The sequence below is a fragment of the Mytilus californianus genome, unplaced genomic scaffold (genome assembly GCF_021869535.1).
Source record: "Mytilus californianus isolate M0D057914Y unplaced genomic scaffold, xbMytCali1.0.p SCAF_3, whole genome shotgun sequence".
NCBI lineage: Eukaryota > Metazoa > Mollusca > Bivalvia > Mytilida > Mytilidae > Mytilus > Mytilus californianus.
This window is the reverse complement of record NW_026262679.1, coordinates 47379603-47392242: the sequence shown is the minus strand read 5'-3', so window position 1 is coordinate 47392242 and position 12640 is coordinate 47379603. Positions and strand designations below refer to the sequence as shown.

General features: G+C 31.0%; 1 protein-coding gene across 1 annotated transcript; it reads left to right on the top strand.

The window, feature by feature from the left end:
• The first annotated feature begins 256 nt into the window (after positions 1-256).
• On the top strand, positions 257-6351 carry LOC127734717 (uncharacterized). The gene is made up of 5 exons (XM_052244731.1): positions 257-806; positions 1308-1766; positions 3074-3154; positions 3524-3646; positions 4377-6351. Exons 1-5 carry the CDS (start codon positions 683-685, stop codon positions 4559-4561), a joined length of 972 nt encoding a protein of 323 aa, XP_052100691.1. The 5' UTR covers positions 257-682; the 3' UTR covers positions 4562-6351.
• The last annotated feature ends 6289 nt before the right edge of the window (positions 6352-12640 follow it).

The following is a 12640-nucleotide window of genomic DNA, read 5'->3' as shown; positions in this document are numbered from 1 at the left end:
CTACACTCAATATAACTACCACCACACAGATTATAACTATCACCACACTCAATTAAACTACCACCAAACTTAATAATACTAGCACTACACTCAATATTACTATCACCAAACTCAATATAACTATCACCACACTTAATAAAATTCAACAAACTCAATATATTTATCACCACACTCAATTAAACTACCATCGAACTTAATAATACTATCATTAGACTCTATATAGCTATTATCAAACTTAATATAACTACCACCACACTCAATATAACTATCAACAAACTCAATATAACTTTCACCACACTTAATAAAACTCTCACCAAACTCAATATAACTATCATCACACTCATTATAACTATCACCACACTCATTATAACTATCACAACACTGAATATAACTACCACCACATGGAATATAACTATCACCACACTCAATTAAACTACCACCAAAATTAATAATACTATCACCACACACTATATATATATCTATCACCACACTCAATATAACTGTCACCACACTCAATATAACTATCACTACACATAATATAACTAGCATAACACTCAATCAGTTTACCATTAAACTTTTCATTTAAATTGTATATATGCTTCAACAGATATTGTATTAGTTTTTTTCACTTTATACCAGGCACAAAGATAGAGTATTTATTAAAGATAAGACAACAAGAGATATGATGTTATCATTTTGTAAGAAAGATGCCATGTTCCCACACAATGATTTTGTAAGAATGAAAAACAGGGTGAAAACACAGCAAGAATCATTAGATGGATTTTTGGTACATTTAGAAGATATTGGTATGTTGTATATTGTTAGATATTGTGCATATTCACCAATGTAAACCCTTCATATTTTTTGTCATTTTTACATGGTATTGATTTGTATATAGTTAAATTATATTCCCTTCTATGGCTTGATATAAAGCTATGATTTAACATATAAAATTTCCAGCAGTCCATGGCATTCTTGAATAATTTTTTAAAGTCATACAAAACTTCAAAATAAAACATGTTTTAAATACTTGCATGGCAAAACAAGTGAACGTGAACTTTTTTTCAAAAAAATTCCTTTATCTTATCAAAATCTTTATACATGTTCCAATATTGAATTATTGGCTTCCAGGACACTAATTTACCAATACTTCCCCATGTATGTTAATTACAACACATATCTATATAGCTTCCACCACCACATAGCGCATGTGCAAGAGGAAAACCATGATGTGTAAAAAATGTGAACACACATGTTCTTGAGGGTTAATGAAGCTTTAAATTTTAATTATTTCTCTTTTGTTGCAGGTTGCTCTCAGGCTTGTCCAGAAGAATATCGAGATTTTATCAGGATGCTTTCCTGCAACTCCCCAGTGTGTGCTGCCTTCCCGTATCATCAATTAGACAATATAAAATTTATCATTGACAACAAAAATTTCAGGCAAAATCTTCATATCATGAAAAATATCCAAAGTGCTATACCAGTATTGTTTGAATTAATATGTGCAGTACCTGATCTTCCACAATTTATGAGGAACATACTAAGTTCAGTAGTTGATATTACTACTAAAACTTTTATAATTGAAGAACATGAAACGTCATCTAAAGTCACACAAGATTCTCTGGCATATTTTCCAAATTTACCAAAAATCAGATGCAGGGGATTATATGTTATGGACAAAAAAATGGATGAAAAAGTTTGTACAAAGAAAGGAAGCCGTCATCCATCTCTCCTTCCTGGGATTTTTACAGTGTTCTGCCCACATGGTATGATTAATATCAATAATTGTTTCAGATTAAAAAATATAAAAGATAAAAGAGTTGCAATTAACTGTATCTGTCAAATTCGATAGTATTATTATTATTATTACTGGGACTGTTCAATATTTATCAGATGGATGGGTTGATGCAAAATGGGATGTGCAAGCACTTTTTTTGTAAATATTTGTATGGGTGAGAATCTATTTTATAGTAAAACGTTTTGCTATAAATTTTGTTGGCGTGTAGGAAATTTCTATGGCAGGCAAACAATCACAATAAATCACAAATAACAACTTTATTATGATTTTAATGTGTTTTAGAAATAAATTAATCATTTCTCGTAAAAACATGACAATTTAGAATTAATTAAATCATATATAAACATGAAAACACAACATTTTAAAACTTTGATCGGCTAACAATTGTCAAATGAATGGAGTTATCTCCCATAGATTAAAGCTTGTAAAATTATACTTGTTTGATATATTCAATATATAGCTTCTGATAAATGCTTACAAATATGAAATAACTATAGAAATAGATTTGCATACTAACTAATATTTACTTTCAAAATTACAGTATAACTTCAAGAGCACATGTATTTCACAAAAAAAAAATATTTGTTCTACATTAAATAATACCACAGGCTGTCCTCTATTACAGTATTACATGCTTCAATGATAGAAAACTGTATCGAATGGATGATATTTTACATCAATTCTAAAGACAGAAATAGGATAGATGTATATTAAGCAATATCTTGTTCCAAATATTTTTCAAACACAGGTCTTAAATTGTACAAGTATTTCTAGAACCAAGCAGAATATAATACATGTATTAAACGAAAATCCGAAATGTTTTATTAAAAGAGTTTTTTTGTGGTACAATTAAAAGATTATGTAGATAATGCATACCTCCATATTTTGATTTGATCTGAGTAAAAACGTAAAAAGGGATCTGAATATAGTAGAAAACTGATACTAAGGGGAGATAATTCATTGATTAGAAATATAACTGACTGTCATTTTAAGAAAAGATCATCGATGAGTTTCACAAACCAAAACATAAATATCAGTTCTATTCTTCTCAATTGTTGTTCTTGTTCCAGATGTTATTGTGTTGTTGATTGAAAGATAAAAAGATTCCTGTTGAATAGATAACTGCCCGATTTTTTTCCAGGATAAACTCCATAATATTTATAAATGAAATTATTTCCTTCAATCTTTTCTTTGAACTTTTTCTGTATCATTAAAGAACTTGTTTCGGTAAAACAAAACAGTGAACTTTCTATATTTTAATTTCAATTTCCACAGGCATTTGTTATGGTTTTGAAGTAATGGAGTCTGTAGAATCTCCAGACCGGCCTTTTACCTTCCTGAAAACCAGATTTAAAGGTAATGAAAAATTTATTTATTTATTTCTATCCTTATAAAATACTCCTGTCTCCATTTCAAAAATCTAGATATTGATATGCATTTTCTCATTCTGTCTGTGTAAGCTTTTTATTTACTAAATCATGTTAATACTTGAATTGAGAATGGAAATGGGGAATGTTTTCAAAGGGACAACAACTAATGACCAGAAAACAGCCAAAGGCCACTAATGTGTCTTCACTGGAATTGTTGATCAGAGCATCATGAAGTTTTGTATCAACATGTCTTTGAAATTCCTGTCTACAGATTACTTATAGCAGGGGTATCAGAAGTCACCAATACCTCACAGTTTCAATTATCTTATTGAAAGCTTTCATCTTTCTTTTTCAGTTCCACCATCAGCAGTAATATATGACAATGCCTTCAACCTTCAACAGTATTGTCTTAACCGAGACCCTGGATTTTTCAGAAAAACACGGTTTTACGTGGATGGTCTTCATTGGGATTGCCATGGTACTTATTTTTATTATATTTTTTTATCATTAGTGCATCACTTTTATAAGTATAATTTACTGTACAATCAAGATTTGCCATTTCTTATTGAATTATTAAGTCCTATTTCTTAAAATGAAATTTATTGCATTTAATTTAGTTGGGAATTAACAAGTATATAACATTCCCTGTAAAAAATTATTTAAAAAAAATTATTTGTATGAATTCACAAAACTGTTAATGGAGAAAAATTAGTTCATGAATCTTATTTCAACATAAGATACCAGGAAATTCAATACCAAATATAAAATTCAAATACTTTCAGTTAAAAATAAATAAGGTAGGTGTTTATAATGGTTGTCAGAATATTCACAACAAAACTTTCTATTGATTTTTTTTTTATTTCAAGAAATTTCATTATTATATCTTCATTCTTCACATAACAGTTGCCAGGAGTGTGTCATAAGTTATTGCCACAAGAAAACTTATTATGTTATGTAAAATTTCACACAGTACATTTATCAGACATACACATTTGCTTTGCTATAGATATTCGAACCCTATTCCTGGTGTTATGTTTATTTTCTCAGCATTATTTCAAATTTAAAGTTCTTGGATTCCATTCTTTGCCATAGTAAATAATGAAATGAGTCATTAAAAAGTATGTTTATTACCATGTGTTTCCATTATTAAATGGATATCACTGTCTTATATATTCATTACTTATTTATGGTATTATTTATTTTGACAGGTTGTGCAGTATCCTACAAAGGCCTTCTTTACCCAGAAATTCAAAACATTAATACACAACTGGTGGAACAGAACAATTCCAAATTAAAGAAGTTGAAGCCTTCACTTTCGTACATGAAAGCAGAAAATTTCATGAAATCAGTAACATTTTTTGAATGGCACTGCAACCAACAATTGAAAGATTGAATGACAAATGCTAGTCATATTTTAATTGCATTCCTGTGTAAATTATATACTTTCTGTAAGTAAAAATGTGTATTGGAGACATTCTTGAACTTGGTAGATTTCCTATATATATAAATATCATTATTCACATATCTATTGGTTATATATATGTTACAGTAAATAGGTGAGATAAGGAGTTACACGTAATTACTAAACCATTCAGTAACTACCTGTAATTACAAATAGAATTATTGATTACATTTATTGACTGATTGTTTCAGTGATTACAGGTATTCACTGATTATTTTGGTCATTTTTACAGCTATTTACTAACTTGATATTTTGTATTAAATTTGAGACATAATTCAAGATACTAAATAAGAGAGTAACGGGGTAGGGATTGTAGGGATTACTTAAGGGTTAATGAATCAAAGATTCCTGAAGACTGCATGTTCTTTAGTTTTGTTTGTATATACCAACAAAGAAAACCATAAAATCTTCTTCATAGAACTTAAAGTGTATATAACAATACAAGGAATTGGTTCTCAAAGATTAATTTTCTTCTTTAGGAAATTAAATTCAGATCTTAATTAATGTATGTAAACATATAAATAAAACTGAGGTCAAAGTTTTACATAGAAACACATTAAAGTTTGCTTCTTGAAGCAATAAAAAATAATAAAACCTAAATATTTATAGAAAGAACACATGTGAACTGAACTAAAAATAACAAGTTCAAAGAAGCATCATATGCTCACCAGATTTAGGTAAAGCAATCACCATCCGCAAATTGAGAGCAGTTGATACGAGGTTAAAGTTAACATTTTAGGAAAGCCAGAGATATTGGCTAGTTATAAGAGGGTACACCTATTCTGCAGTTCAGTCTTGGTGGAAGTTCAAACATTTATTATTATCATTTTATTATAATGATAGAAATATTTTGTTCACAAAATAGCAAAATGTGCAATCCTTTAGCTAAGGAAATGTATGTAACAAATACATACAGATATGTGTATTTATTTAAGTCTCATTTTTATATTGATCCCAAACTATAATTATGTTTAAATTCAGAGTTAATTGTATGCAATTATATTTTCCATTGTAAAAAGTATATATATATGAAAAATATTAGTTATTCAATTTTTTTTAACAGTTGTCTTGACTGTTTTCTCTGTTTCATTGTGTTTATGATAGTGTTATTATCATTTTTTTTCCATTCAGTCTGTTAGATGTGTGAAAGAATGAATAAAAGTAGTTGTATATTTGTGTGTCAGATTTATAAAATATTTATAATTTGAATATATGGACATATAGAGTATGCTGAAGGATATATAGAAAGAATATACAATATATAGACTGGTTATACATATAAAGATTGTGCTTATGGATACATGGAGCTATGGGCTAGAAATGAAAGTTGTATTCAATTTAGACTTGTGTATATATATATATATATATATATAATTTGTCTAAATAACCGCCGAACAATGTCAGATCTGTAAATTTGTGTTAGCAAATTTTTTGTTCTTCCTGGCAGGGATTCGTACTCATGCTATTGAGATATCGTGGCACCAAACCGCCTTGCATTGCCCTAGACCACTTGACCACCTAGGCTCTTCAATAATAAAGCTTTCAGCGGCCGGGTGTTACCTTTCCTTGTCAGACAAAAATAAAGTTTAATAATGGAAATTTACAGATCTTATACAGTGATTATGCATTTTGTTAATGAAAATTTTGCAAAAAATTGAAGCTATGAATAGTATGTGTAATTATGTGTTTAATAAATTAGGTGAAAAGGATATTAATGTTATTGGTGGTTTTTTATGTTTATAATTACAAAAAATTACAAATTTTATTAGTTAAAAAAGTGTTAAACTTAATAAGATACAGACTTGAAAGGAAAGATAAAAATTTTACAACAGTTGACTATAAGGAGGTAGGCTTACCATGGTAGAGCAATCTTCATATGTTGAGGCCATAGTACATTGACTTTTTGCTCATGACATATTTATGGAATATCGCAGTTATATACAAATATACAATACATATTAGTTACCTATATTTAAGGAACTATCAAAACCAGGTCTGACTCCTACTTCAACTTTCGGCGACAATAAAAAACAAAATTGTACAAAAAAACCAGTATTAAAAAAGCTAATTCACCCCTTCTGAGTGGCAATGTACCTTCTTCATGTGCATATTACCGGTATAAGTATCAGAAATTCTTTATAAAGTTTGTCTTTACAACAATGACTTTCTGAAGCGAGCAAGGACATTTTCCAAACAGGTTACTGATCATCAGCATGATTTATTCTATTGTTATAAGGCCAGTTTAGTAATTTACCTGTGCTATTAATTTCAATATAACAGTCACAACAATGGGTATAACTCTCACCCCACTCTGTAAAACTGTTAACACACTCACTGTAGCTGTTATTACACTGAATATAACTAACACCACATTCAATATAACTATCACCACATTCAATATAACTAACACCACATTCAATATAACTATCACCACACTTATAATAACTATCACCACACTCGTTATAACTATCATCACACTCATTATAACTATCACCACATTCAATATAACTATCACCACCCTTAAAATAACTCACCACATTCAGTATTATTATCACCACACTCAATATAACCATCACCACATTCAATATAAATATCACCACACTTAAAATAACTATCAAAATATTCAGTATTATTATCACTGCACTCAATATATCTATCATCACACTCAATATAATTATCACCACACTCAATATAACTATCACCACGTCCAGTATAACTATCCCCACGTCCAGTATAACTATCACCACGTCCACTATAACTATCACCACGTTCAGTATAAATATCATCATATTCAATAAAAGTATCAACAATTTCAGTATTACTATGACCACATTCAGTATAAATATCGCCCAACATAGTAGAATAATCCATGATCTTTATACAGATATAAGAAGATGTGGTATGAGTGCCAATGAGACCACTCTTTATGCCAAATTTCGGCAGGAAAGATGCTGTTTTCTTAGATCAATTTATTTACAGTTTTTGCCAAACATTATCCATACGATTTTTTGCTGCTTTGAATACCAAATGGTGGCCTTGTGTTGTTTTCTGAGCTTTGCTCATGTTATTGACGGTCTCTTTGACACATTCTTCGTTTCCATTCTCAATTTTATATAATTTGTTTCCTGCTGTGTAAAGCATGAATTGAAAGGTGTTAAAATACATGCAACTCATGAATGTAAGACACAAACAGAAATGAAATAGTTTTATCTAATGAACTATTTCTCAGAAAATTTGTTTTTATGTGTCATTATGATTCTAGTCCTTTAGAAGTACTAAGCATATGATTGTTTAAGGCTGTGTGTCGAACTATTGCACGGATAGTAACGTCGTCACATCGAGAAGCGTTTAAAACAATAGTGTTGTCATAGTTTGGTTCAGTTGGTCATGGTTTGTCAGTAAGGTTAATTCCAAGAAAGATTTCCACAGCTATTATCCAATGAACAATTAAGTGTTTTATCGTTTGTCTTTTGTTATCTACATTAGACGGTCGATTGTTATGCAAGTTTGAAGGGCTTTAAACAGGAGATTTTGGAGCACTTTATAGCTTCATTTTCTGTGTGAGCCAATGCTCCGTATTAAAGGCCGCACTTTGACCTATAAATGTTAACTTTTTAACAATCGTGAATTCAATTTGACTGTACCAGTGCGTCGTGTTACCAATACAGCAACTCTTTTCTTTCAATTACAATTAATCGAATGTTATACCTGGGAACAGTATATCTAACGTCATCAATATATATGTTCCTGGTTATACTGAAATGTCTATTACTTCCGAGTATTTTTGATCTTAAGATTTTTTTTTAAAGGACCGCTGTCTTTCATTAAATGTGATCACATTTGGTCGATTTATTGACGTTTCGCAAGAACAGATTGAAAGCTATTTACACTTGTCGTGTCTTCAAGGTGATTCCAGTTATAGTTATTGTGGACACAAAGTATTAATTTTAATGTTGTGGTGTTTTGCTGGTTGGAATACAAAAACAGCTATTATCATGTCTGTTGCTTGGTAATTGTCAAACTTCTTTGCTGCGATGGTTCATCTTGCTCTTGGTGGTTTTAAGAGATCAACTGGATCAAATTCAGAAACCAGCCCATCCACCACCTTCCAATAAAACTTTTGGCTTGTGCGTCTGTGTTGTAATTATTGGATTTCTAATTTGGTAAGCTTTTTTGTTATGCAGCCATCTTCCGTCTTGTTACGAAGCCGGCTCATATAAAACTTGCTGCTTGCTGCTGTATCCTCTCCGGCTTGTTTGAATCTGCAATACCCTAGGGATCCCATTCTGTTGCTGCATATTAAAAATTTGAACGTACTAGAGAGATGTCAGTTTTTTCTTACATCCCTGTGGACAGTTCCGTTAGTTCAATCTGAGGATGACTACGGTTTCGTTTGACTTTTTGCAACATTTCTAATATTCGTGTTCCACAGTTCCTCTGATATCTGAACTTTTAGGTATGGGTTGTTCCGGACTTGTTGAAGTTTGTCGCCGTTAAGTATTTTAAGACCGTTATCTTATTGACACTCATACCACATCCTCTGGTCAAAAAAGGAGAGTAAATAATGTTGAAATCCATATCACAAGTCAAATAATCTACTTTGAAAATGTTGTATAACAAATTAGTGCAGGATAAGCACAATATTGAAGTTGCTATGGTTTTGTTAATCGTGCGTCATGGTTCTGTTTAGTATCTAGAAATTCGTCATGGTTTTGATCCTATATGTGATGGTTCAGATCCAAATTAATACAGACATGTGTTTGTTTCATTTGATAAATGAACAAATTAACAAACAAGATACAATTATTACAATCATTTAGGCATTCAGCGGTATTGAAAATACACGTATAACGACAATGACAATACAAACATACGAAGATGTGGTATGATTGCCAATGATAAAGCAACCAACAGATGTGGATGTACGCACTTATATAACCTTTTAGAACGTTTAACACCAATAGACACTATGAAAGGTTACGAAATGACAAAATGTGTAATCATTCAATCTAAAAAACCGACGTAAACATTAGTTACGTAGCTACTGGAAATTAAATGTCAAAGAGTATTTGTAAAAAAAACTATAAATACTTTTTACATATTTACAAAAACTATATCATTATTAATGATGTCCATCTCTATCTGATGCTGTTAGAGCCATTCGATACAAATTTTAAAATTATGTCCAATTTTGCATGAAACTGTTCCGTACCGCATGATGTGCGTATATGGTCCTGGTATTTAACTGATGACTGTTAACATTGAAAAGTGTCGCATATGAGTTCCGGAAACTGAAATTTTGACATATTAAATCATATGGTAATCAATGTTACATGATTAACCAAACAAAGTGATTTTACTTGAAATCAAGAATTATTGTGATTATTGAATTTAAATTTCTTGAAAAATTCATATTGTTTTCAGATATTTAATGTGTTCTTGCTCCTAATGAAACGATCACACAATAATATTAAGATCGTAAATATTTAGTTTTAAGAAGATGATCAGCAAAAAAATGTAGAAATTAAAAGAAATTTGTCAAGTTCTGGAAATTTAACCCCCCCCCCCCCCCAAAAAAAAAATATAAAAAATAAAAACAACGGTATATGTCTCAAACGGCTGTGGTTATACTTATGGACGAAAAAGTCGACAGCAACGAGAAAGGCGCATTAAATTGACGCTAGCAAAGACAAAAATAAACATTTACACCATAATCGATTAGTAACTTGTGTCGTTTTTGTTTCGGAGATTGAGCTGTGTGTTCCTGGGCAAGCTAGATTTTTTTTGGGAAAAATACCCATATGGTCTAAATACTCATATGTTCCGGCCCGTTAACAACCAAACGAGTATAAAACTTATATGGTCCGACCATTCGCGTATGACGGTCGGACCATATGAGTATACGCATATAGTCATGACCATCAGCGTATGGTCCAAATACTTAAATGATTTGGAACAGAACTACGTCGATTACATAACTGATTTTTTTTGTAAAATCTATACTATATGTAACTTTTCTTCTAGTTCCAATTCATTTTGGTTAATAATGACCTTGTTATAATTTCTTATGACAAATTGTACGAAACTGCTAAACTAGCCAGAAATGCTAGGAGATTGACGTATCTTAAGGCATTTACAATTTGGTTATCTGTTTATAAATAAGCCATCACGTTGATAATACCCGAAAGTACACAATTGGTTGTAATTTCTATGGTTAAATGTTAAGATTTTGTGTTTTTGGTCAGTGTTTCTTAAAATATTAGCAATAGGTCAACTGTATGTGCTATATAGATGAGTGTAAGGTGTATATGATCTGTCTGGCAGGTATATCATATGGCATTTATCTTATTTTCATGGTTCATTGGTCAATGATAATTTATCTTGTCTCAGTTTGTTTCTTAGGTAATATATGCAATAAAAGTGTTCATGGTTTGGTCGATTTCTTATATACTATAAGCAATGGTCAACTATAATCAGTGCACGGGGACTAACTGCAGACCTGTTTCTGTATTGTTATGAGTTACAATTTATGACTATAAACAGCTAAGACCCATCAAAACCACATCTGATACAAAAGTTTTATAACACTTTTAGTTCTTTAGATGATATATTCGCTATCAATAATGTCGACTTCAGTATGTACACTTAAGAGATTTATCCTGCCGAACTGCATGACTTTAAACAAAGTTAATATTAATAGTTACACTGCACGTTCCTGGATCTTCATAACAATATCTTTAACGGGAAGATTAATACCAAAATTTAAGATGAAAGAGATTATTTTTCATTTCATATTGTTCATTTTACACGGTGACGTTCCCTTGTCACCCTCATATGGTGTTTATATATCTCAACTTGTTCTATTCGCTCGTGTATGTAACAACGTACTATAGTATTTGATTTTGATGAAAAAATCTCTGTATTAATGAAAAATTATTACACAAGGGGTTTCGATATCACAAAGTAGTGAAAATAATTACTAATTTTTATCATATGTACCAGGACATCATTCGTAAATATAAATCAACATGTGGATATCTTATACGTTCGACATTCACTTCTAAAACTAACAAAACCTTTAAACAGACAATAAAGATAAAAAAAAAACCTATAAACAGACTTATTAAGAAGGAATATAGTTGCGATACTGTTGTTAGGTCATTAAAAAGATGGTACTTTGGTATTAATATTGGTTCATCTCAATAGAGTCTTTGCCTCGGAAAAAATCACATTTATTCTGAAGCCAGTTGTTGGCATGATGCGAGGGATTGTGCTTGATTTTCGTATGAGAAAGACAAAATCTTTCAATCAGTTTAAATGAGGTATGGAGCTGGAATGACAGGAACTGTCATTTTGTTCATTTTCTTTTGTTACCTATTCTGACATCTGACTGAGACTTCTTTTAAATTGAGTTTACTGGGGGTTAGCTGTGTGTCACTTTATTCTACTTTTGCAACAGTGAGATCTCACAAAACATGTGTAACTCCGCCACATTTTTTAGTCTGCCGCAAGTCATTTGCATCTGGCCTTTGTTAGTCTTGTTGTGGTTTTTTTTCGCAGTCATCTCGACATAGGTACAGTGATCCGGCGACGGCGTTAACTAACTTTTTAAAAGCTTTACATTTTAGAAGGTGGAAGACCTGGGTGTTTCATACTTTGTATATGGATGCCTTATGTTACGAAGTTTCGGTCTGTCACATTGTCCTTGACATCATTTTCATGGTTCATTAACTACTTGAAAACATTTATTTTTTTGCAATGTTAATTTCTCTCCAATTGTGATAAATAGGATAACTATATTTGGTATGTGGGTACCTTGCTAGGTCATCATGCCCGTCAGACAGTTTTCAATTGACTTCAACCTTCAATTCATTTGATCAGTGAACAATGTTAAGTTTTGGTGGTCAAGTCCATAATTCACATGCTATAAGCAATAGGTCTAGTATATTTGGAGTATGGAAGGATTGTAAGGTCTACATGTCCAAGTGGCAGGTGCCATCTGACCTTGAC

Coding starts and splice junctions, on each gene's coding strand:
- LOC127734717 (XM_052244731.1), top strand. CDS start 683: ATGATGTTATCATTTTGTAAGAAAGATGCCATGTTCCCACACAATGAT. Junction 807..1,307: donor GGTACATTTAGAAGATATTG/GTATGTTGTATA, acceptor CTTTTGTTGCAG/GTTGCTCTCAGGCTTGTCCA. Junction 3,155..3,523: donor CCTGAAAACCAGATTTAAAG/GTAATGAAAAAT, acceptor TTTCTTTTTCAG/TTCCACCATCAGCAGTAATA.